The 26,858-nt window shown below is 43.5% G+C and overlaps 1 protein-coding gene across 2 annotated transcripts in view; it reads left to right on the top strand.

Moving 5' to 3' along the window:
• Positions 1-26,858, top strand: part of TBC1D2B (TBC1 domain family member 2B) — an 87,518-nt gene that overhangs the window by 19,497 nt on the left and 41,163 nt on the right. For both annotated transcript variants that reach the window (XM_037833270.1, XM_037833269.1), the window contains exons 2-3: positions 4,665-4,818; positions 13,966-14,131. In XM_037833270.1, coding sequence (XP_037689198.1) covers positions 4,665-4,818; positions 13,966-14,131 — 320 coding nt within the window. The remainder of the gene's footprint in view (positions 1-4,664; positions 4,819-13,965; positions 14,132-26,858) is intronic.

Genomic DNA, 26,858 nt, shown 5'->3' with positions numbered 1-26,858 from the left:
TTTATGAAAGCCAGTCCTTTTCTGGTGTTTTGCATTCTGCAGCATTAGCAAACTAAAATAGGAGGTAACCTGAGCTGCAGAGTGGTGTGAAGTCCCCATTCAAAGGGTGGAGAGACCATGCAGGCACAGTGCAGGGAAACCTCCTCTGAGGAGGTGGCATTTGCATTGGGCCTTGAAAGATGATTAGAAGTCAGAGAGATGGGAGACTCATGGGTAGATCTCTGGCTAAGGGGATGGCCTGGTGAGCCAGCAGGCAGCAGCTGCTGTCACCTGGTCTCCTCCTGGATGTTTGCCTTGCATTGACTCTCAATTGTCTGCTGAGCTGTGGAGCTTTACCTGGTTTCTGCCCCTTCCAGCATGACTGGAATGTCTGCCTGACTCTGTAGAACTTGACACTAAAGCATTTTTAATGGCCAGTCCTGGGCATGGGGTGGTACACATATACTGATTGTATGCCAGCCATGTTCCTCACCCCTTCTGGCCAGTGGGTGCTTGGTGAATACTATGTGGTGTGGCAGTCTGCTTCAGTGCTGACTGGCTCATTTGTCACCAGTTAAGCTAGAGCCCAACAGAGGGGAAGACCTAGTGTTAGATTTTTTGAGGCGCTGTGAATTCAGATCATTCTGCGGTCCTACTTGCCCCACTCTGGGAGAGGACAATAAAGATACTGAAACTGTGCTATCAGCCAGAAGCAGCATGTATTTGGGTCATTAAAGCATGTTGGCCTCTCCGTAGACGTCAATGGAGCATGGGATGTTGGAGATACGGGGACGCCTTTTTAAATAAGTTATCTTGACTCATAAAGTCCTGTGGAAGAATAGTGTTACTGGCCCCCTACCCGCATGTCCTCATGCTCCTGGCCAACATCATCAGTGATCCCGTCCATCTGGGTTTCCCACCAAGCCAGCTCTCCCACTAACCTTGACTCTCAAAGTGGAATCTATTTGACATCATGATCTAGACCAGCATTGTTCCATACAAATATAATATGAGCCACATACATGATTTTAAGTTTTCAAATAGCCACACATTAAATGGGTGAAATTTAATTTAGTAAATAGTAATATATTTTATTTAACTCTGTACATACAGAATATTATTATTTCAACACGTGGTACTAACCACATTTCAAGTATTCAACAGCTACATGTGGCTAGTGGCTACTGTGTTGGACAGGGCAGATCTAGACTAATTTTACATGTTAGGAAACTTTTTGAAAGTTTGGTACCTTTTTGAAAGATACCAAGGGGAAAACTCAGACGCATTTCAGATTTCTGCTGATTTTGTTTGTGCTTTACTTTTTAATGGTGCCCTGCCTCTGGATGCCTGTGTGTTTCTTTGGGGTTCAGCTCTCTTGGTAGGGACTTTTCTCTGGGTTTTCTGCCTCCTTGGTAGCATAAGACCAGAGCCATGTGCAGACTCTACCTCACCCCTGGCGGCCTTCTGCTGGTTGCTTGGAGATTAAAGACGAGATGCTCTTAGGAATTTGTAGATTTTTATCAAGGAACCAAACCTCAGTTAATCAGTGTCTTGAGGTCGTTAGTTATGCTTGCCTTGTTGTTGACCAGATTTCTATAACATGAATAATATGTTAGACATTGGAAGCATGTGATTTGAAAGTTTTTTTTTGCTCAGGAATTTAGTGAGAGATGATTAACATATTACTGATTGTTTCCCAATTAGATTTAACACTCAGATTTAAAGGGAAAGAGTGTCTGGTGAAAAAGTAGATTTTTCATGGTTCTTGTATTGCAGGAGACAGCTAGAAAGATTAGAAGAGATCTGACCAAATGAGCATGTGCCAGAATTTCTGAGCAGCCTCTTGCTACTGAGCACAAATAGAAAAAGAGTAGTGTGAACAGGCTGGAGGAGAGGAAGTCGCTCAAGTGTCTGACAGCCTCTCTGGTTTGAGCCGAGGACTCCAGGTGGTGCTCCAGGGCTCCTCATTCCTCCTCAGAGAGGCACCTGTGGGCTTGGCCCTCCCTGTTCTGGTCTTCTCCATGTGGCTGGACTGAGGGGCAGGCGGGCAGGGAGCAGGGGGAGGAGCAGACACCTCCCCCCTGTCCTCCGTGCTGGGGGTCAGGAGACTGAGGTCTCCATCTTGATTCTATCGTTGACTCGCTGTGTGACCTGAACAGGTCACTGCCCTTCCTGGGCCTCTGTCACCGCACCTGTGAAAGGAGGAAGGTGGACCAAGGGGTCTTTGGGCTCTGACTTTGGGTATGGTTGTGCCTCTCAGTCCATCACCTATCCATTAGTTCTCCTCTCCCCTCTTGTAGGAAGGCTTGTGTTCTCTTTGTCCTGCCGTTGGACCGGGCCGAGCTCCCACCATCCACCCTCCAACTCACCTACCCCTCAAACTCCAAGCTGAGCCTCATGGGTCTCTCAGGTGTGCTCATAGCTTCTCAGCAGGTGCTAATCTCCTCCCCAATCCAAAACCTGCTGTGCTACTCCCCACACCCTCACTCTTTTCGATAAGTGACCTTGTCTAATCATGTCACTGCCCTCCTAAGAAGCCCGCAGCAGTTTCCTCTTCCATCACTTTAGGGTAATGCGTGAGTTTTCTTTGAGGCCTGATCCCTGCGGCATCCCAGCCTCACCTCCCCACTGGTCCCCTTCAGCCTCCTCTCACTCATGCTCTCTTGCCCATGGGCCTCTGCAGACATTCTTCTCTTTGCCTTGGAACCCCCTTCTTTCCTCCTTGTCCTTCTGGCCAATGCCTGCTTCCCTTTTAAGATCAAACTCCTGTGTCACCTCCTGATTATTCATTTATTTATTCCTTCACTTCTTTATTCAAGACGTTCTGGCCTACTATGTCTCTGGCACTGAACTAGATGCTAGGAAAATGGAGACATCCTAGATTTTGTGATTATTGGGGAAGATAGATATTAAGCCAGTACTTGGAAGCTTTTGAATCTACAGTGGCAGGTTTCCTAAATGCCAACCACACCTGACCCCAACTGACCTCTGTTATAGCACTTAATGTACTATTGAGACTACTGGTTTGTTTTTCCTGTCTTTCACACTAGATTATTTTTAGGGTGAAGCCCTAATTCCAAGTACATGATAGGTGCTCAGTAAATGCTGGCTGAGTGAATGGATGAAATGGTGGCTGTGGTGGATGGTTTTCCTGTTCTGGGGCCATGTGTGAAGCATTACTAAAAAGACTCCAGGTCAAAGCTGCAGCACTCAGAGGTTGTCCTTTGCTTATAGACAGTGGTGATTTGATCTCCAGGTCTGTCACTTGCTGTGAGGCCTGTGGAATGGTTTTCCAGATGGCCAGAACTCTCTGATCCTGGGAACCACTGTCTGAGGTCTACATACCTCGGTGAATGCCCAAATGCCATTGTTGGTGAGTTCCCCATAATCGTGCCATATAGTAGCCTTCTTGAGACTCCTTTTGAGGGGCATCCTGGTGACCTATGACCCACATCTACCATTTAATTTGTTTGTTTACAGTTAGGTTCATTGTTTTGGACACCCCCCCCCCCCCATATCTTGGCTAATTTTTAAAAAATGTACTTAGAGTGAAATTCACCCTTGGAGTATAGTTCTGTTGGTTTAGACAAATGCATAGAATCATGTATCCACCACTACATTCATGAGAACAGTTTCATCACACCAAAATTAGCTTGTGCTGTCCCTTGGTAGGCGGCCCCTCCCCTGATCCCCGACTCCTTGCAAACCTCTGATTCGTTTTCTGTCCCAATAATGTTCCCTTTGCAGAATGTCACATAAATGGAATCACACAGTATGTAGCCTTTTGGATCTGGCATTTTTCACTTAGCAAAATGCATTTAATATTTATTTATGTTGTTTTGTAATCAATAGTTGGTGCCTCTTTATTGATGAATAGTATTTCATTGTATGGATGTGCCACAATTTATTAATCCATTCATCAGATGAAGGACATTTGGGTTGTTTACAGTTTAGGGCACTTATGAATAAAACCTCTACAAACATTCCCATGCAGCTTTTGTGTGAATATATGTTTTTATTTCTCTTGGGTAAATACCTGGAAGTGGGATTGCTGGGTCAGCTGGTAAGCGTGTGCTTCACTTTATAAGGAACTGCCAAACCGTTTCCACGGTGGCTGCCACATTTTCATCCCCTCTGGCAGTGTATGAAAGTTCTGTTGCTCTGTATTCTTGTCTGCACTTGAGATTGTCAGTTTTAAAAAATTTCAACCATTCTAATAAGTATGCCATCTAGTTTTTAATCTGCAGTCATCTGCACACTCTCCCAGATGCTGACAGAGTTGAAATAACTACTTGATGTTATCATGACAGCAAGGATGTCATCCATACTTACGTGAGATTTGATTTCTTGAGATGGAATTTATAGGTGCTCGACGTGAAAGGGAGCAGGATTATTAAACCTTCCTCATTTGGGGAAATGTCACATTGTATCATTCTCTACTTTTTAGAACTAAAAAAGATTTCTTATTAGGATTAAATTCTTTATATTAGAATTGCTATTGGCTTGACCAACTCGTTGTAATCAAAAGCTGTTAATCTTGTAACTGAAATTTCCTTGTCATGTTCTTCTTTACTCCCCCTTTCACGTAGCTAGGTGTACAGTCAGCTCATCCTCACAAAATGTTATTTTTCCCTAAGTTTCTCTTCTTATTGATGGCCGTTACCCTTTTTCCTTTGTCTTTCTAGGCTCCTAATCGTCAACTCATGACTTACTGGTTACAGGAGCTTCAGCAGAAGAGATGGGAATATTGCAATGGTCTCGACATGGTGAAGTGGGACAGCAAGACCTCCCCAACTCCTGGGGACTTTTCTAAGGGTCTTGTAGCCAGAGATAACACAGGTAAGTTATGAAAGGAGGGGACCCTTGGCACAACAAGTCAACTTAGTAGTGAAATTTAGAATGAAGATAATGAATGTGCAGCACTCCATACCTTTCTGTGTATTTCCGTATACAGAGACATATTCAAGCCTAATCATGATCTTGAGAGTCAGGCAAAGCCAGCACTAAGCGCACTGAAGAGTTAATATGGTTGTAACCCCAGGTCTGGCTCTGGGGCAAGCTGCTTTCCACCATTCCTGAAGATGTACTCACACCTGCATATTCATGCTTGGACAAAATTGCTAGAGTTTACAGATGTTTGAATACACTGGAAAGGATTCTCAAAATATTCTACTTGTGATTCAGTTGTGTTTCTTAGGTAGAAGACATTAACTCGCAAACACTCTGATTCCATTTTATTCAGGAATTTCCATAGCTCATGGTAATCCTTGGCCAATTGTAGGTTAGAGATAATGTGGTTTTATATTTGGATATGAGAAATTAAAACCCATGATTTTCTCATGACTGATTGTGTCAACCCTCTTAAATAGAAGAACAGGACAACTATTTGCTCTGTTCCCCCTCCTTGTTCCCCCCGCAAAGACTATGGGGGGTGGGCCTGTTTTTGTGGCCCTCTATTTTCATACTGCAGAAGAACGGTCCGAGAAGAAAATATGCTTCTGAGTCCTGGAGTAAGGTGTGGAAAAGCCAAGCCATTGTAGTAGCATTTTTTTTTTTTAAGGACGCAAAGGAATGCCTGTTAAAATTTAAGCCAGTAGGGACTCGTTCTAACACTTTTTATAATAAGGTATGGTCTGCATTTCATAAAACCTGTGGGACCCTCTGCTCAGCAAAACACGGTGCTACATTCGTGTTCCTTGTCAAGCCAAAGATGGTGTTGGCATACATGCAACTGATTTGTTTTGGGAAAAAATGCCTTCTGGGGCTATTATTTTTCTCCAAATCCTCCATTTCTTATGACTCCTTGTCTTGCCAGCCTTGGTTTTACCATTCACAGTATTTTTCAGCAGGTCAACTCTCTGGCCAGTGAGCAATTATTGTATATTCTTTGTACCTGTTGATATGTTGTCCATTGAGAGTTCTTAAGTCATTTTCATGGGTTTCTGTACCAGGAGCTGAAGTGATACTTTCATTTTCAAGTTTATTCTCTTCTGTGTTTAGTTTAGGATTCTACTTGCTGTTGACTGAATTGTTTAAAACCCACTGTTACAGTGCTTTTGATCAAATAAACTCTCTTAGTTTCTGAATAATTTGGAACATTTGAAAACCTGTAGGGAGCTGCAGCATTCGTGATGGTGGTGGATGCCTTTGGTGCAGAAGCCACTCGACTTGCCTCAGCAGTTCCTTTATCCCAAGGATAGAAAGTGCTTTTCTCTCTAACCAAAGACTCAGAGATGTTCAACTGAAGGGAGGGAAAGAAGCAGCACCTAACCCTGGAGTCTCTTAAAAGGCATATTCTTTCTTCATTTAAGCCAAAATTTTGTGGCTAGAGAGCCAGAGGAAATATCTGAAGCCTGTATTAGTTCTTTTCATTTGTTTTTGGGACCCTTTAAGTTTGAGACTGTAGAACCTGTGCCGTCTGATATTTACTCATTCATTCGGCAGGGTAGGCAGACTTGATGGGCTTGGTCCCTCCGCTCTTGGAGCTTCTAGTCAAATAGGGTGGTTGTGTGAAGAAAAAGCGAGATAAGTGCAAGGGAACGAGAGTGCAGGGCCCATGAGTGGCCAGCCATAGCTTCGGAGTGGTGGGGGTCCTCTGTGAGGAAGTTACATTTAAGCTGGGGCCTGAAGGTTAGTAGAAGGCAGCCAGGTAAAGAGAGGGAGGAAGGGAGTTTCAGGTGAGAGAACTGGAGCATGGTGCCTTTGGGGAGCTGAAAGAGGGCCAACGTGGCTCTAGGTAGAAAGCAGTGAGGGCAGAGTGTGAGCTGAGCCTGGAGGTGCATGCAGGGCCGGAGCAGGGAAAGCCTTGATGGCTGGGTTTAGCTTTTGGACTTTATCCTGAAAGTAGTGGAGAGCCTTTGGAGATTTTGTGTATAGAAATGAATGTCACTTCAGACTTCTGCCGATTTTTAGATAGCTTCTAGGAGCAAATGTTGAGACTTTGGACCACTGGGCAATTTGTGACACCATAATTAATCAGGAAGTCAAAAAGTCTAAAGCGGAAAGTCAGGAATAAAAGGCTTTATTTAAGCCCTTTTGTTTCATCATCAGAGTTCAAAACTGGTTAGAAGAAGAATTGTGTTATGATGGTGCTTGTTATGTGACAGTGCTGTGTGATGTTTCTAAGCCCTGCTTGTAATTATCTGCATAGCTTAGCCTAGCCATGCTAACTCTAGCTAGAATTGAAGATGAATGGGATTTTAACTCAGAGCTACATTAAAAAATAAAACTTGCCTACTTTTCCCTCCTAGTTTCCCAGTTATTTGGAACACTTTGATTTGTTGTCTGATGGATGTCACTCCTAGCACCAAAAGTCAGTATGGGGAAAAGACGTAAGGAATGAACATTTTCCACTGATAGCCAGTTGTATATTTTGGGAGGCTGCACAATTGGTGGAAGAAATCCTGTGGCCCTGGATTTAAGTCCTGGCTCTGATATTTCCTACTTGTTAACTCCAAGTAAGTCATTTATCCTCTAGCACAGGAGTTGGCAAACTACAGGCTGCGGAAATGAAGTTTTACGGGAACACAGCCCAGCTCGTTCATTTACATATTATCTATGGCTGCTTTCACACAAGGGCAGAGTTGAGTAGTTGCAACAGAGGCCATATGTCCCACAAGCCTAAAATACTTACTATCTGGCTCTTTAAGAAAAATTTTACTAACCTCTAATCTAGTGTCTTAGGCATATCCTAGTGTTATAGGCACATCTGTGTCTTTTTGAGCCTCAGTTTCTTCTGTTCATTCAGTCCTTCATTCCAGGCATTCATGTGTTCAGGTATTGTGCCAGGTGCTTGGGATATAAAGACAAATAAATCATAGTTCTTATTCTGTAGGAGCATGTGGTCTAGTGAGTGACCCAGACAGGGAAAGAAATATGTAAAATGCAATATGATGAGCACAAGTACTTTGCCTATACTTGGAGTGTTGGAATGTAGGACATGGGAAATATCAGGGAAAATGTCCTGGACTGGAGTCCTAAGCCAAGTCCTGAAGGTCAAGAAGGAGTCAGCCTTGTGAATCAGGGAAAGGAAAGGATCAGAGGTACTAGAGGCCAAGGGCCTGGGTCGAGTGTGGACTGATGGGTGGGCAGGGGTGACAGAGAGATAAAGCTGGACAGATGATTAGGGACCAGACTTGGAAGGGCTTCATAAGACAGGCAGGCGCATGGCGAGGGGGGCAGCGATAGGGTCAGATGTGCATTTTGAGAATGATGGCTGAGTGGTAGAGGATGGATTAGAGGCAAGGACACTGGTTAGAAGACTGTTGTGGTGGTCCTGGCTAGAAATCATGGCAGTCTCGACTAGGGTTGTGGTAGAGAGGATGGAAAGAAATGGACAGACTTGGGAGATCCCAAGGTGGGAGAATAGGAGGATCTAGAGGTCAGAGTGTGCCACCCAGGCCCAGGCTGGATGGGATTTAAAATGCTAACAATGACCCTGCAGTTCTGTAATGGGGTTACAACCTCTGTCCCTCCTGACTTCCCTCTCTCCTCTTCGCCACCTCACCTCTGACCATCTCCCTGAATTGGGGTGAGGGGTGAGTACCTGATTCTCTGACTTCCCTCTTCATAGCTTTGTTACGAGGATCAAGTGGGAAACTCAATGGGAAAATGCGTTAAGTGTAAAAAGCTATATGTATAGAGAGCAGATATTATCATTTTGAATTGGTTAGGATTATGTTCAGCTGCAATTAACAGGAAACTTCACTAATAGGGATTTAAGCAAATAGGGATTTATTTGTCTTACATGGTAGACAGTCCATGGCTGCTGTAGTTAACTCATGAGTGCCATTGAAGAAACCGGGCTGTTTCTAACTTTCGTTTTCCATCCTTCGTGTGTGGAGAACTTATTCTCATGCTGTCTCTGGGGGCAGTTTTCTCACGACCCTGAACTTATGCCTCATTAGCTAGAACTGTGTCATATGGCTATCCATGGTTAGAAGGGAGTCTTTTCCCCTGGAGAGGAAAGTATTTTAGCTGAGCGTGTACCCACCATCAGAATCAGGGTTCTGTGAGTAAGGAAGCAGCTGGAATGGGTACTGGGTACGCAACTGGCACTGTCACATAATTGCCAACATTAAAAAGTTTTTTTCTGGGATACATGTCTTCAGAATAAGAGACTTACCTATGTGATTGGAATTTGCATCTTTACATTAGTCACCAAGTATTAGAAAGTAAGATGGGTTTGTAGTCTGTTTATTGTGCTCTGCCTTCTGTTCTACAGCCTGGCTTCTGAAAGTAGGCCATGCCTCAAACATCATTCTGCATTGTCTTCCGTGTTTGGATAGATAAAAGACCTAGATTAAGCACAGAGGAATAATTTGCCAAGATTTAAAAACAGCACCTTCATAGCTGTTGGGAATGAGAGTGCCAGAGCCCCAAAGAGGCATCTGTAAAGAGCTAATTGCCTTCTTACAAGATGTATGTCCAGCATGTTCTGTTTACTTCATTCCTGCACCAACTAGTAAGAAAATATACCAGGTATAAGACCTTGTTTTTAAGACTTCTTGAGAGTTCAGGAACAGGAAAGTGCTCATGATCCCAGTAGGCTTAAAAGTGACTGGGTTTGAATATGGATGGCGTATTTTGCAGAAAATTGCATTGTGAAGACGGTTTGAGTGACAGCCATGCCTTTCCTCCTCAGAAGCAGTAGCATTGCAGTGTGACTGTTAAGCTCTGATGTGGGACAGGGGGTGGAGAAGGGGAAGGGAGGGGAAGTAGCTGCTGTTTTCATCTCCTGCAGCCCATGCGGTGCTCTGTGTGCATTACGAGATGTACCAGAGGAAAAGCAGGGCGGAGTAGAGACCTAGCCTAGGCCGAGCCACAGGGTTACATGTAATCATTTAATGCCATGATCCCATAAATGATCAAAAAAGTAGTGCTTCTATGTAATTCCTTTTGTAAATACTGTAAAATACTGTGCATTATTTCAAAGAGTAATTCATATCATTACCGGCATAGTATCTGAGAGGCAGCATGATATAGTGGAGAAAGCTTCTGGGGCCTGGAACACATCACTCATTTTCCTTCTCTGAGTTTCTTTCTGGTGTGAAGGTTTTGTGAAGGTGGGTGAGTATATGAGAGGAAGGACAGGAGGGAGGCAATGTCCAGGTTAGATTCCAGCTCTATCTGGGAGGAGCTGCCTACAAGTCTGCTGGAGAAGGGTCTGAAAGGAGAACTCCGAAGTGGGTTGGGGTTTGGTGCCACAAGAGACCCCTGAGCCTAGATCTAGGTGGGTACACGGGAACCTAGGGGCTTGATGTTGCTATGGAGAGGGAGGCCTGAGCCAGATTGCAGGGTAACAGGGAGGGTAAGAGAGGGAAGTCAAAGAATCGGGTACTCACCCCTCACCCCAATTCAGGGAGACTGTCAGAGGTGAGGTGGCGAAGAGGAGAGAGGGAGGTCAGGAGGGACAGAAGTTCTAACCCCATTACAGAACTGCAGTGGCTTCTGCTGCATCCTGCCTGCCTGCCTCAACCCCAGAAGGCCTTCCCTGCCATATCATGTTAGCTGGTTACCATCTTTTGTTTATTCATTTGGCCATTTTACCAGAATTTATTGAGTACCTCTCTATGCTAGGTGTTAGGTATGCATCTGTTAGCAAAATTTCTCACAAAATTCATATCCTTGGTGGGTGGGAGGAGAATGAAAAGACAAGTAACTAGACAGGTGGACTGGCTCACCCTGGGGCCTCTCGGAACCTGGCAACCTGCTGCTTCCCCCAGGCAGCCTGTTTTTCTCTTTTGCTTAGGTACACATTATGCCCTTAGAAGATAATCTTTACTGCTCCTGACCACTCCTTCACAATCTGGTTGAAAACTCACTTTGATCCAGAAAAAAACAAGGTGTTTTTCAGATTAACCCCACCCTGTCCTTCTTCCACCAAGCCGTTTTGCAGTGTTCTTTGGCACGTGTGGGGATGCCTTTTCCCAGTGCTCTTTTCTCGTTTCTGGGAGGCCCCTGCAGCTCTGGGTTTGGTTTTATGGGGTATTCTCTCATGATCCTCAGTTCCGCTGGCTGTAGAAGTTGCTGGTGAGGACCTGTGCGTGTTTGAAGAAAGCGCGGTGGGACAGGAGAGGGAAGACTCGCCGAGGCAGTCCAGGTGTGAGCAGGAAATCCCCCATGTCAGCATATTGTCAGGTTGGAAGGGCTCTTGGAGATCAGGGATGCTAAGACCCAGGGAGGGGAGCAGGAATTTGCCTCCAGGTCACACTGGAATTAAGAGGCTGAGCTGGACTTAGAACCTAGGAAATGTAAAAATTACAGTCTAAAACTCAGAAATGTTATTTAGGCATTTGAAAATATTTTAAAGGAACAGAGGAGATCCGAGCACTGAACAACAAAAGCCTCAAGCACAGACTTTTTCCCACTACCAAAGCTGCAAGATAAAGCCTGTGTTCACGAACTCCAGTGGTCCATCCCCTCAAAGTCCAACCTCTGAAAGACTTCAAGGAAATGTTGCCTTGGTTTTGTTTGTGTTTTCTCTTAATGTTCGTCGGGAGGCAATTCCCTGAATGCTAATATTAGGATACGTACTGAGGAGAAGCCATAGCTCTGCTTTTCATTAAGTAAATTTCACGTGGTCTTTTGAAACCAAAAGCCGAACAAAAAAACCAGTAACAGCAAAAAATGTATTATGCTAGGAAATTGCCTTTTTCAAATGAAATAATTATTTTTAGAAATTGTCTGCTTCTCTACCATCTTCCTGGTCTGCACCCCATGCCCCAGGGCCTCCAAGTTCCTCAGGAAGTATTTCCAGTAGGGGCTGAGGGCTGCTGCAAGGTCTGGGGTTTTCTTGGTAATAAGCGCTTTGCCACACAAGAGCAATTAACAGTCTGTGCCTGCAGAGGAGCAGTTTATCACCTTGCCACCAGCCCACACAGGAAGAAGGGACTGGGCTCGGCTCGTTACAGAAACGAATTCAGTTTGTTGTATTTGTCTCCTGGCTTGGCTTAAAATTGTAATGCCTTGCCCTTGAGGGGTCTGTGAAAGACCAGCCTTGGTGAAACCTGTATGGCATTTCACCTTTGTCTGAAATAGAGGCGTGGGAGCCTCCCAGGTGCCCGTGTGCCCACGGAGGACGGCACATGCTCTTGCAGATGCTGAGTGCCTGCTCTGTAAGTACATCACCCCTCCTACCTTGTGCATGTGTGCTGCAGGGGCAGGTGGCTGGGTGCTGGCCCCCACTCTGGGCTTTAGGATCCTGGCAAATACAGTGTGTGGAGGAGGCTGGACTGGATTAGTGGTTTTGAACTGTTTACTGGAATCCCTTTTTCAGATGAAATCTTAAGGGGGCGCCAATATATAAAACAGTGAAAAGAGGAACCGCTCTGGTTGAGGCTGAGGGTGGGACCCCCTTCCACCTCTCCCTCAGTCTCCAATCCATCTCCTGGAATCCTAGGGCTCAGAGGAAGGGTCTGCATCCCAGGGACTCGGTGTATTCTGTGGTGACTTGTGGCTTGACGTTTTATTATATTATGTCTGTTTTCTAGACACACTCTCTTGGTGCAAGAACTGTGTCTCATTGGTGGTTGTGCCCCCAAAGCCTAGTGCTTGGTATGGGATAATCATTTGAGCTAAGAATTGGGAATCTGTGGTGGTTTATGACTGCTTGCCTTCTTCACTCAAGCCTGTAATCTATTACCAAGTCTTCTGTCCCCGCTACACACCTTCTTGTTTTTCCTGACAAACCCTACTGTAAGCGGTGCTTTGGAGCTTCTGGCCAGAGCCAGATTTCCCTGACAGGTACTCAGCAGTGACTTACTCATGTTATGCCCAGGATACTTCCCGCAGTGTGTTCTTGGGGCCCTCCCACTGCTGACCGTGATCCAGTTAGTAACCTGTCTACAGAGTGCGAGCCCCTAGCAGGTGTCCTCAGGTAGGACAGTGATTTCCAGGGGCCCCTCAGGCCAGGATTCCCTGAGTTCAGGGACCTTTGCAGAGGTCTAACCTGAATGACCCCAGATTGCGTGCTCCTCTGGTTAACAAATAATTTTTCCTTGGAAAATTTCCCTTCCTTATCAGTGTTCACTAGTTCCATTCTGCTTTTGTTGTCACAGAAAGAGTAACAGTTGATATCCCTGATGTAAGGACTCTATTACAGGGGAGTGTGGACAAAATTCATTATTGAGTGGTAATATTAAATTCCATTTACCAACACTCCCTATTCCCAGTGAGATTATATCATTTGGAAGAATACAATGAATTTATAGTTGGAAATGTTTTTCTCAAAACTAAAAAAAAGGTAACTTTTTTATGGGAAATTTTAAATGTATGTATGCAAGATAGAGTAGCGTGATATTACTTCCCTGTTTATTGGGTGGTTTCAACATTTTTCTTGTGACTCATCTTGTTTCAGTGATACTTCTATCCTCTTTATCCTCTCATCTTATTTTAAAGCAAATCCTGGATATCATATCATTTCCACTTTAAATATTTCAAAAACTTAAATTTTAAAGGCATTGTATTCTAAAATTTGATTATGCTTTAGCATCAGTGCATTTCCCTTAGAATTTACTAAGCTCCTGTTCTGTAACATGAAAACTTATCTTTCCAGTGTCATTATTTACAAATAATTAGCAAAGATGTATGTATAATTGTATTGTCCCCACTTTCTTCTAGAAAAGATAGCATAGTATCATCTTATCTGCACTTCGCTTTTTTTTTTAACCTAACAATATATCCTGGAAATTGCTTCTTTTCCTTGCAGGTGAATAGATCTCTGTTCCGGGTTTAAGTACAGGGACAGCCTGGTCTCTCTTCTTCCTGGGTTGATGCTAATACAACTTGGTGGTTTGGAGCATGTCACAACCTTCCTTTGATAAACAGGGATCATCTGTAGATGAAGATGGCTTCAGAACGCTGAAGCTGTATCCACAGATTGTATTTTTATATAGCAGACATTTAAAGCATACCGTTATATGTCTATTAGACATATATAATATATCAAATCCATGTTTGACTGACTAACATTTGTTTTTCTTTCAGATTTAATTTACCCACATCCAAATGCTTCTGCAGAAAAAGCCAGAAATGTCTTAGCTGTGGAAACTGTCCCCGGAGAGCTGGTGGGAGAACAGGCTGCAAGCCAACCAGCCCCAGGCCATCCAAATCCCATTAATTTCTCTTTGAAACAATGGGGCACCGAGCTCAAGTGAGTCTTCGGAAAGCAACATGGGAGCTGGGAATGGATTATAATATATGTTATAATTTTATATATGAAATCATAAAATCACCTTTTATTTGTGAAGGTCTTTGTCATTTATAGTATGTTTCACATACAGCATTATTCTTCTAACTTGTATAGAGTGCCTATTATGTGCCTGATGCTGTTCCCAAACACTTTCACACTTATTGTTTAATTTGATTGCTCAGCTCTGTGAGGTAGATCATATTTGACATTTTATAGTGACAGAAACTTGCAGGGAGAGTACTTATCTTAGGTCCCAGGGCTCACAGGGGACAGCACTGGGGCTTCTTGCCCCTCAGGGCCAGCCCCCTTTTAGGACACCAGGCCTGCGTGGGTTCTGTGCTCTAGATTTCCATCCTTGTTTGTGAAGTATTTTTGTTTGCTCTGTCTCTGTCTTTTTAAAATAACAGCTTTATTCAGATACAATTTGCATAACATATAATTCACCCATTTAAAGGGTACAATTCAGTGTTTTTTTAGTAAATTCAGAGTTGTGCAGCCATCACCCCAAAAGAAATTGATGTCCATTAGCTATCACCCTCCTATCCCCCATCCCCTCCATTGCTAAGCAACCACTAATCTACTTTCTGTCTCTATAGATTTGCCTTTTCTGAATATCTCATATAAATTGAATCATTAATATGTATTCTTTTTTGACTGCCTTTTTTCACTGAGCATAGTGTTTTTAAAATTCATCTGCGTTGTAGCATGTATCGTACTTCATTTCTTTTTATGGCTGAATAATATTCCATTGTATGGATATGCCACATTTTATTTATCCGTTGTTTCCACTTTTTGCTATGAACATTTGTGTACAAGTTTTTGTGTGGACATATGTTTTCATTTCTCCTGGGTTTATACCTGGGAGTAGAATTGCAGGGTCATATAGTATTTCTGTGTCTAACTTTTTGGGGAACTGCCAGATTGTTTTCCAAAGTGGCTGAACCATTTTACATTTCCGTCAGCGATGTATAAGGGTTCCAATTTCCCTATGTCCTGATACTTATTATCTGATATTTTGATTCTCACCAGCCTACTGGGTGTCAAGTGGTGTCTCATTGTGGTATTGATTTGCATTTTCCTAATGGCTAATGATGTTGAGCATCTTTTCATGTGTTTTAGCCATTTGTTTATCTTCTTTGGAGAGACTTAGCAGCTTCTTGCCCTCCTGTAGGCCCGGCCTACTGGTCAGTATGCAGCTGGCTCCTTCAGTGGTCCCACTGGGTTTTCTGGGCCTTAGGAGATGGCCTTAGAATTTACCCAGGGACACTATTTTGAAAATGACCTCTTTACTTTAACCTCTCTCTATTTTTTATTATTTCTTTTCTTCTGCCTACTTTGGATTTAATTTTCTCTTGTTTTTCTGATTTCCTAAGGTGGAAGCTTAGATTGTTGATTTTATATCTTTCTTCTTTTCTGATATAGTCATTCAATGCTATAAATTTCCCTCTAAGAACTGTTTTTGCTGTTTCCTACAAATTTTGACAAGTTGTCTTTTCATTTTCATGTAGTCAAAGAAGACCTCTTGAGAGGACTTCTTTGACCCTTGTGTTATTCAGAAGTGTGTTGTTTAATCTTTGAATATTTGGGGATTTTCCAGCTGTCTTTCTATTGTTGATTTCTACTTTAATTCCACTGTGGTCTGAGAGCATGCTTTGTATGATTTTTATAAAGCTCTCTCTTTTGTATCTTTCTGGTTGAATACACTTTGACCAAAAAAAAATTCATTCTCTGTGTGTTTTTAGATCTTAAGATAAGTCGTCAGGTTTATAAACTTCACATTGGTACTGCAACTAAATAGGCTGTGGCAAGGCTGGCAGGGAACCCATACCTCATAAATCAGTACTTGTGAAGGAGATTTCCACACCCTGCTTCGGCTGCAGCGGGCCCTGACTGCTCCATTCCTATCCATCTGCATTGATTCATCTTCAAATGGAGCTTTGATCGTGTTGTCACCTTGTATCAGAAGTGTTGCTGATACTCCATGGCCTGCAGGGTCAGCTCCCAGCTCCTTGTCTGACATTTGGGGTTCTCTCTAGTCTGATCTTAGTCTGTTTTCCTATATTCTCATTTGCTGAGCTTGTATGTTCTAGCTGTTCTGTACCCTGTTCTTCTGCCCCGGGCCTTTTCTCGCCATGTGTCCGTCTGCCTGGTGTGCTCTGTCTCTCTCTGATTCTGTTCCACTCATCTAACACCCAGGGGAAGGTGAGAGGGAGAGGGGGGCAGGATTGCCTCCCCAGGGTGCCTGCCACTAGAGCTGCTCTGTTTTCATGTTTTAACCTAGCAGGCTTCTTGGTAAAGAAAGGATTTGTGCTCCTAAAAATGTTAGAAAGCCAGTGAAGGGCTCTTCCTTCATATTACAGGTTAGAAAGCTGAGGCTTAGAGAGGTAAAGTGACTTACTCAAGATCACACAGCAAGAGCTGAAATGCACACCCAGGTCCCTGGCTGGGAGCCCAGTGCTCCTCCCAAACCAGATCACCTTTCATAACAAGAACATATTTGGGGGATTGTTGATTTGCCAGATTCTCATATCTAACCAGCGTCATCTGCCTTCCAGAGTTGGATAATGGAATGAGATGGAGGCAGATCTATTGCATTGGGATTTTTCCATGTGTTGAGCTTAGGGCGATCTTGAGTGCATCCTGCCTAGGAAAGTGAGCACATGTCACGAGTGCCTGTGACAGCTGGCGGGTCACATTCAGGGTTAAACGTCCTTGGGGGTTATCTTCTTTCAGCTTTGCCTTTGCAGTGTAGCCGAGTGATTAAGAGCAGATACTGGAGTTTCAATTCTTACCTATGCCACTTACTAGCTGGGTAACTTGGGCAAGTTGCTTAACTCTCTGTGCCTCAGTTCTCATTTGTAAAATGGGGATAATAGTCATGTATACTTCATGAGTTTGGTGTGAGAATGATGAGTTAGTATGTGTAAACTGCCTAGAAGGGTACCTGGTACTTACTGAGTACTGATAAGGATTAGTTGTTGGTAGTGTTGCCTTTGTTGGGGGAGACACAGCCCATGTGTGACTGACAAAGCCATTCACCACGTGGGTCAGGGCTGCTCACCTTAGAAACTCCGATGCTTATTGGCATATAGATCTTAGGTGTCTGTGGGTTTTTTTTTTTGTTTTTGTTTTTTTTTGTTTTTAATAGCAAAATTTAGGAAGGTTTAAATGAAATGTTTTTGGTGCAGAGAGATTTTAATGACCATAGAAATAGTAAAATATTATTTTATTCCTGTATTATAAATTAATGGCTCAAAAATTGTCTTTTGTTAATAGATTCAAAAAACATTACCAAAATTAAAAGATAGGGCTCAAAGGATAATTGAATACTTGTCTGTTGTGCTTTTATTCTATTTATTCACTCAGCTGAAACTCTCTTAACCAGCTTCCACTTCCCCAGCTCCCCTGGGTAATTGATGTTTTCGATTTCCTCTGGTAGAGCCATGGTTCCCACTGACTGCTCAGAGCTGATGGGCCACTTCAGGGTGCCCTGTCCTCTGCTCACTCAGCCAAGCTGCAAACTTGCCAAGAGTCAGCAGGGTTGGTTCCTTACTAGTTGATGTCTGATGAACTTGCTTTGGCAATTACATAATTTAACAAAATACTTAGTAAAGCCATAAAGTATGAAAAGGAATTGTTTCTATGAGAAATAAGTTGAATGCTTAGGGGAAATTTGATGAAGATGAACCACTAAAAATAATTGCTGTCGGGATGTGGGTGAGACAGCTTCGAAAGATTGGAGGAAAAAATGATAAAAACCTGTGAAGTTTCTCTGCTTACATTGTTTCTCAGCTCTCAGTCCTTGTTCCACTTTTTTAACAAGAAGGAAAACAAAATTGGAAAAGTGAGATGATGTCTTATGGGTGTGGTTTATACAGGAAGATAACAGAACTGCGGTCCGTAGCCCAGCCTCAAAGAAAAGGCCTTGGCTGCCCTACATTAGTGGCAGATCCACACACATTTACGTATACCTTTATAGGTACATGTATTTGTTTTAAGTTATTTTTAAATGATGTTCTGCTTTAACCAACTTTTTAATTAACCTCCAGCAGGGCCGGGAGTGTGAGCATGAGTGTGTGAGAAGGCACATGTCCAAGCACACCTGCGAGTGTGTGCCCTGGAGCCTGTGCCTGTGAGCATGTTGGGCAGTTGCAGCAGTGTGGCAGGTTTACATGACTGCAGAGAGCAGTGCTGTCTGACTCTTGTGAGCGTGGGCTGTGGGTCCACCGCTGGGTGCTGGGCTGCACCTGATGCCTGCTCGGCAGCTCCCTGGGTCTGAACAAGTCTGCCTCTGTTCAGGGGTGGGCATACCCTGGTGAGGGTTCCTTGCGGCTGCCCTGGGCTTTGGAATCCCAGCTCTTTAAACTTCTCTGAGCTTCATTGTCTCTATTTGTAAATTGGCGTGCATGTGTGTGTACGTGGGTATGAGAAAATACCCTACCCCACTGGGTGGGTGGGGGTGTTAAGGTTATAAATAAGAACTGCCCAGCACCGTATCTGACTCACTGTAAGTCACAACAAATGGTGGCCAATCCAGTCTGCTTCAGCCAGTGTTGCTGCTAGTGCTGTTTGTACTCCTTGGAGCCAGTAAGTCAAGCGAGTCTCTGCATCCTTATCCATCAGGTTGGGAGGGTGCCTTTCTCCAGGGTAGATGTACAGACTACGTAGGCTGGGACCATGTGTTCATCCTTCCAGGCTTGCCTCTGATGGGTCTTCCACCAGCCCCATGGGTGGCCTCACTTGGGCCCTACGTTTTTGCTGCCCTCTTGACTTCCCTCAGGCCTGGTGGTATTTGTGTACCTGGCTGGTGTTCCCAGGAAACTTAACGGTTTTGCTGTCTAGGACTGTGCCTGAGGAGTCATTTCTTCAGCCCTAGTTCATAGCAGAGGGCCAGCCCAGCCCGAAGCAGGTACCAGATGTTTGGCACATTTGAGGAAGTCATTCATGCCCAGTAGCTGTAAGTGGTCTTTATTTGTGGTTTTCCTTGTTGTAAGGTACACCTGTATCTTTGCCAAGAAAGACAGTGAGTTTAGTCACCATGCTGCTCCCCCCAACAGGCATTTTAAAAGCCAAGCCTCCTGGAGAGGAAAGCAGGAAGGGAGGTGACCAGCTTCTGGCCCTTGTGGAGCTTGATGCTGGCAGGGAGGTTGGCTGGGCCTTTTGCACATTGTTGGCATCACTGCCAAGTTTTCTCTGTCGGCTCCCAGGGAGTGTGAGGTTGTGCTTAGCAGTTCTCTGTCCAGCATTCCTCTCCATACTGTGCACAAACTTTTCAGGGGCCCAAGCATCAGAAGGCAATGACCCTGTTCCATGAAAATCATTGCAGTCTTGAGAGAAGCGAGGACTTTGGCTTGTATATCCAGAGACCTTTAACATTGGCTGGGAAGTGTAGCTCACCTGATGCAGCATAGGAAACTGAGGCTGAGAAAATGTCAGTGCCTTGTCCGTGGCTACCAGGGCAGAGCTTTGCCAAGGTCTCCTGGGATTTGTTTTTCCTTATTGTATTTAGAGGTAGGAAGGGATGGGAATGAGGGGCTTATTTGCCAGTCCTGGGCCCACCTGTTGCAGGGACCCTACTTTGAGTGACCCACATCAATTCATTCCACTACCCCGAGCTTTTCAGAGGCTTCTTGACACCTTAGGCTGAAGGCTGTACTCCTTGACCTGGACTTCATGGTCCAGTGGGGTCTGTCCCCTCTCGTCTCCTCTGTTGTAGGCACACTTGGCTTCTTATGGGTCTTTGAACACAGGGCTCTTCTCTTCTCCTGGATATTTTTCTTCATCCTTCAGGGAAGTCTTCCCTGTTCCTCCTACCCCTCACCCCTGTGCCTTTCCTTCACAGCCCTAACCACCATCTGTATTTATTACATTTCTTTGTGTAGCAAGGTTGGGAGCTCCCAGGGCAGGGACCTTGTCTGTCTTGTCCCTGGTGTATCCCTAGCACCTCCCATGGTGGCTGGCATGTGGTGGGTGACCAGGACGTGTTTGAGAAGTGAATGATGAATGAATGACTCTGAAGGCTCCCTGTTCCTGCTCCGTGGGGTTGTCTGCTCTGCTCTGCATGCATGTGTGGGTGGCACTGTCCCACACCCATGGCACTTGTGCCCTGCTCCCTTCCCTGCCAGGAGTGTAGTTCCTCTAATTGTTGTCCTTTCTGTTGGGCCTTCTGGAAGAGGGGCTATCTTCTAAAGCAGTATTGTTCACTTTTTTGACTGGGAACCCTCAGGAGATAATATACATATTCATATATAAGTGTATATATTGTTTGGGTGTGCATTCATACTGAAACAAATTTCATAAAAACTTTCACTACTATATGTAGTAAAGCTAATTACTATTTTCTCTTCCATTCCATTAAAAAGTGCTCACCATGGCCCTCAAACTTGATTTCATGACTCCTTAATTTGATTTCATGGCCCGCTATGGGTCATCGCCTGTAGCTTGAAACGGTGCTCTGAAAGGCTGCTGGGCTGTGTAGCTGGCTCTCCTTCCAGTCTCCTTGCATCCTCCCTCCTCACCGCCGCTGTGGGACAGGTGCTGAGGATGTTCCCTTGGATAAGTACTGTTCCTCCCTGCCCTTTAGGTGCTCACAGTCCCCAGGAGAGACGGACAAATGGGCAGCAGATGAGCAAGTAAGTCCTGTCACAGGGAACTGTAGGAGACGGTTGAGAGCCAAACTCTGCATGTCCCTGCCTCCCTCGGAGCACTGAGGAGGAAATGGCTGACTCTTTGGTAGGGTTGGAGGTGGAGGGAAGAAGATGGTGAGGGAAGGCTTTGCAGTGAAGATGTGTTTTGACTTAGGACTTGAAGAATGAGGAGGGTCCTGCCAAAGGGAAAGGCAGGTACAGAGATTCGCTTGTGCAAAGGCATGGAAGTCAGAACAGTGACAGGTTCACGTGGTGACAAGTGACAATTGCAGGAGCTTAGGGTACTGAGTGGAGTTGATAATAAAAGAGGAGCTGAAGAGGCCAGGGAGGCCCCAGGGTGAAGAGATGAGGGGTGGTGTCTGTCCTTTGGGCAGTGGAGAGCAAGTGGAACTACACCTGTTTGAAAGTGCTACAATTAGTATTTTTGCTTTGATTTCTTTGAGGCAGTGCACATTTTATTAGATGTTTCCCCTAACTTCTCTAGAATTGGAAGGACAGTGTGCTGATCCATCCATGTTTAACATATAGGGGATTTTGGAGTCTTTGTTATAACACTATTTTCCCAGGTGATCTTCAGAACAGGATGACATCATATGGGAATTAAGTATATTTTAACTTGATATATTGATATTCCAGGCTTGGATGTCTGCTAAGGTTTGGACCACAGCAAAAAGCCGTCGATCAAAATCCTTGGTTGTAAGGGCAGTAGCTTGTTGGAGAGTGGTTGTGTTAGTTTCCTGAGGCTACTATACAAATTGCCACGAACTTGGTGGCTTAAAACAATGCATATTTATTCACTTATAGTTAGACCAGAAGTCCAAAAATCTCTTTCTCTGGGCTAAAGCGAAGGTATCGGCAGGGCTGGTTCTTTGTGGGGGCTCCAAGGGAGAATCTCTTCCCTGCCTCTTCTAGTTTCCAGAGGCTGCCAACATCCCTTGGCCTGTGGCCACATCCCTCCAGTGCCTGCTTCTCTCATCACATTGCCTTCTCATCTGTTACCAATCTCCCTCTGCCTCCCACATTTGTGATTACATTTAGGGCCCATCTGGATAACCCAGGATAATTTTTCCATTTCAAGATACTTAACTTAATTGCATCTGCAGATTCCTTTTCTGCCATGTTACGTAACATATTCACAGATTCTGGTGAGTAGGACACATACATCTGGGGGAGAACTGTTTAGCCCACCACAGTGGTCCTTTCTCCCTCCTTGTCCTTTTTGCCTCCTTGGCAGTCACTTCTTGACTCTGTAATGGAGTGCTGGTCTGTGATGAGTGTTGGACAGGCATGGAGAAGGAGGGCACAGCTTTTTCCATCACCTGAGAGTGCCTCCTCCTCCCCCTGCAGTTAGATTTCCAGCCCTCTGGTCTAGAAGAGCAAGGAGCCATCTCTGGCCTTGGCGACTTGCTGCCATCGCTTCAGAACATTTGGCCTCCTTCTTAGTTGTGTGTTTTTAATTGTAAAGTTATGCATGCTTGTAAAAAGAAAATCAGCCATTGTTGAGGGGCATACGGTTAAAACTGAAAGTCCTTCTAGGTCTACTTCCCAGAAGTAACTACAAGAACTGAAGTCACTTGGGTATGCATCCTGACATTTTCTGTGTGTGTTTTACCCAGAAGGGATCATGCAACACACACTATTTTGATACATAGTTATTTCAGGTAACTCCCACCAAACCTGGTGGGAATGAACAAAAATGAACAGAGCCTGAGGAACCTGTGGGACACCATCAAGCCTACCAATATATGTATTGTAGAAGTCCCAGAAGGAGAAGAAAGAAAGGGGCAGAGAATATTCAAAGAAATAATAACTGAAAACGTCCTAAATTTAATACATGAATATTCACATCCAAGTTGCTCAGTGAACTCCAAATAGGATAAACCAAAATAGACCATGCTGTGGCATGTTATAATCAAACTGTCGAATGCCAAAGATAAGAGAATTCTGAAAGTCACAAGAGAGGGACGCCTCAATAAGATTAAATGTCGATTTCTCATCAGAAATCATGGAGCCAAAAAGGCAGTGGGATGATATATTTAAAGTGCTGAAAGCTAAAAATTGCCAACCAAGAATTGTGTATCTGGCAAAACTGTCTTCCGAAAATGATAGAGAAATTAAGACATTCCATGATAAACAAAAGCTGGGAGAGTTCGTTACCACTAGATCAGCCCTACAAGGGATCTAAAGAGTGCTTCATGTTGAAATTTTAGAAAGGACAATAGAACGAAGCCCCATGAAGAAATAAAGATCTCTAGTGAGGGTAACAACATGGGTTTCAGTTTTGGTTTGTAACTCCACTTTTTACTTCCTCCAGGATCTAAAAGGCAAATGTATAAAAGGTAATGATAAATCAGTGGTTTTGAACCATATTGTATAAACATGTGATTTGTGACAAGAACTACATAAAGGTGGGGGAAAGGGGTATGGGAACACAGGTTGTGTATACTGTTGAAGTTAAGCTGGCATCAAGGCAAATGCGGTTGTTATAAATTTTGGATGTTAAATTTAGCCCCACGTTAACTACAGAGAAAATGTTGGAGAATGTGCAAGCTCATAGAGATGGAGATTAGAGTACAAGTTGCTGGGGACAGGGGGAATAGGGAGTTTATGCATGATGGATGTAGGGTTTCTTTTTGGGGAAGTGGGAAAGTTTTGGTTGGGGTACCGCAGTGTTATGAATGTGACTGATCCCACTGAATGGTATGCTTGGGAGTGGTTGAGATGGGGAAGTTTGTGTTGTATATATATGCCCACAATTTTTTTTAAAAAAGAAGAAAGAGCATCTGAAGAGACAATGATAATTAAACACAATACATGACCCAGGATGAGCTCCAGCAAGGGAGGAAAAGGGCTCAAGGAACATTATAGGGACCATGTGAAGAAATTGGAATATAGACTCTAAGCTTTATATCAATGTTAAAGTTTTTTTAACTTGATACCTGCACTTAAAGTGATTACGTAAGTTAATATCCTTGTTGTTAGGAAACATACATGAGAGTATTCAGTGTTCAGAGAACATCATGTATACAACCTACACTCAGGTGTTCAGACAATAGATTGGTCAACAGGCAGGTATATGAGTAGATAAAATGATACAATGTGGCAAAATGTTAAAATTGGTGAATCTGGGTACCTGGCTAGGTAGGGTTATGTCGGAGTTCTCTGTATAGGGTTTGTATTGTTTTCTTTTAAACTTCTGTAAATTTGAAGTATTTCAAAATAAAGTTTTTTAAAAAATGAAAGAAAAAAAAAAAACCCCAACATAATACTGAGCAAAAGAAACCAGTTCCAAAATGAAATACATGATTCCATTCATATAAAGTTCAAACTCATGCAAAACTACACTATTATTTTTAAGGAGACAGATATAGGTAGTAGGTCTGATAAAAATGCAAGAGAGTGGTTAACATAGACATCAGGATGGTGGTTATCTTTGGGTGTATGTGGAGGGGATTGTGGTTGGGCACAATATGTGAGAAGCTTCTGGGATGATGGCCACTCTAGTTCATGACTGGAGTGGTGAGTACGTGGGTGTTCACTTTATAACAATAAACAATTCCTTCAACTACATACTATATTTTATCTGCTTTTCTGTATGTAAATTATATCTCAACAAAAAGACTAAAAAACAAACCAACACACAAAAATTCTAGCTGATTATCAGAATTCAAATGAATGTTGAATAAATCACTAGTTTCAGTTGGACCTTTTAAAATCTATGTGCAGAAATCAATCCAAAATATATAAACTGGGAAAAAGATATTCTTTTTAGCGATGATGCAGATTGCTGCTGTTCATTTACAAAAGTTCAGGCTGAACTTGCAGCTGTCAGGGTGTTGTTTTGCTGCCTGGTGATGTCCAGCTGTTTCCCTTTCCTATGAGAGCAGGAGTGTTTATTGAACACTACAGCAGGCACCTAGCACAGGGCCTGGAACACAGAAGGCCTGCTCAAGGACTTGGCACACAAGAGTGGGGACTTGAGAGAGCAAGTGCTGTCAAAGAGCAGCCTCTAACATCAGCCAAAGCGCTCCACTGAGACTGGTTGTGAACTCTGAAACTGAATTCGAGTGTCCAGGCAGGGTGGGTGGTCACCGCTGAGACCTCTGTCAGCCTGAGCCAATAGGACCAGTGTGTGTGAGAAATGTGTGCACCAGTGACCCCTTCCTGCAGTCACAGACTTGGGTTTCTTCACCTAAGATCTAAAACACAGATTGGCTAGATAGGGTTTCAGCTTAAAGAGGCTTGCGCTTTGAGGCTGATCCCGTTTCTCTTTTACTCAAAGCTTGGCAGATGGTAGGTGCCACGCACCCCACCAAGGCTCGGTCCCACAGCTGCAGGTGAGAACTTGGCTTTTGTGCGGGTGGGCCTGGTGACGGTAGAAATCCAAAACTGTTTGGTGGGGGAAAGGGGGTGTATGGAAGTTCTGTCATTTAAATACCTGGTTTTTCTTCCCAGGCCCTGTTTGAGTCTTCCCTGTTCTCTTATTTCTCCTTCCACCGGCTGTCCTTTTAGAACCAGAGCTGAGTAGCACAGTTTGAAGGCTGGGGCAGATAGAAAGGAGAATTTAACTCTTAAAATTGATGGCGATGGTAGCAACATCCCATACGTGAGTGGAGGCTACCAGGAAACCCTTGCCATAGGCAAGGCTCCTGCAGTTCTGTAGTGTGTTGGGCCCCGTGGTCCCTGCTTAGCCAGTGACCAAACCAGTCATGCCAAAGAAGTGAGCAGAAGTTTATCAAGCATTTGTGCGAGTTTCCTAATTCTTCCTCAGCAACTGTTTTGAAATAGCTTTCTCCATGATTCTATAATTTTTGTGAAATCGGACTTGACCACATCTGCCTTGCCCACTGGGCTGTTGTAGGGAATTGACTAGAATCTCCATGCAGCTGACTGTGAAGATTCCAGGCACTAGGAGAGACTTAGGAAATAGCACTTGTAAGATGCTCTATGTTGTTTATTGGTAACTCCCTTTCCCTCAAATAGATAAACTGTAAGAAAACATATAGTGTATCTTAAACAGATGTAATTGCTTCATTCCTGGTGATTCCTCGTTAAAACAGCAAAAATTCATGCACCTGTGTAATGTGGGCACGTGATGGGAACACAGGTGAATTATGTAATTTCTCTGCTTTATTCTAAATTTTTAAAGTAATTTAATGAAATTCAAATAGAAAGGCAAAAAAGGTCATGCATAAAAAAACACATTGAGAAATGACTATTTTACATGAGAATGTGTCAGCTATCTGGTTCAAACTGAAGGTGAAGCCTTCCCCCCCCCACCTTGCTTTGCATCCAACTCAGGAAATGCCAAATAATGCAAAATTTTTCTTCTTCTTTTTAATTCATCCATTTTAATAACTTTGTTGGGGTATGATTTACCTATAATGAAATTTATTTATTCTAGATGTACAAGCTGATGAATTTTAGAAATTATATATGGTCATATAATCACCTGCACAATCAATATATAGAATATATCTATCACCCTGAAACTTCCCTCACGCCCTTTTTCAGTCTCCTGCCTTAATCCCTGGCCCCAGGCAATCTCTGATTTGCTTTCTGTTAGTATAGCTTAGCCTTTTTAAGAATTTCATGTGAATGCAGCCTTACTATATGTAGTGTTTTATATTTGTCTTCTTTTGCTTAGCATGTTTTTTTTAAATTCTTCCATACTGAACGTTTTAATATTTTATTCCTTTTTATTGCTGAGTAGTAGTCTGTAAGTATGGATATACCAGTTTGGTTTTCCTTTCATCAATTGATTGACATTTGGGTTGTTTCCAGTTTGGGGCTATTATGAAAAAAATTGCTATGAATATTCATGTATTAGTCCTGTGTGTAGATATGTTTTCATTTCTTTTAGGTAAATACCTGGCATTGGGATTTCTGGGTCATATGGTATATATATATGGGTCAAGTGTATGTTTAACTTTATAGGATACTGCTATACTCTTTTCCAAGATGATTGTGCCAGTTTGCATTCCCATTAGTCGTACATGAGAGTTGTAGTTGTCCCATCTCCTCCCCAACACTTGGTATTG

Source organism: Choloepus didactylus, chromosome 4 (assembly GCF_015220235.1).
Source record: "Choloepus didactylus isolate mChoDid1 chromosome 4, mChoDid1.pri, whole genome shotgun sequence".
Taxonomy (NCBI): Eukaryota; Metazoa; Chordata; class Mammalia; order Pilosa; family Megalonychidae; genus Choloepus; species Choloepus didactylus.
Note: the sequence above shows the minus strand (reverse complement) of the source record. Positions and strands in the feature narration are given on the sequence as shown.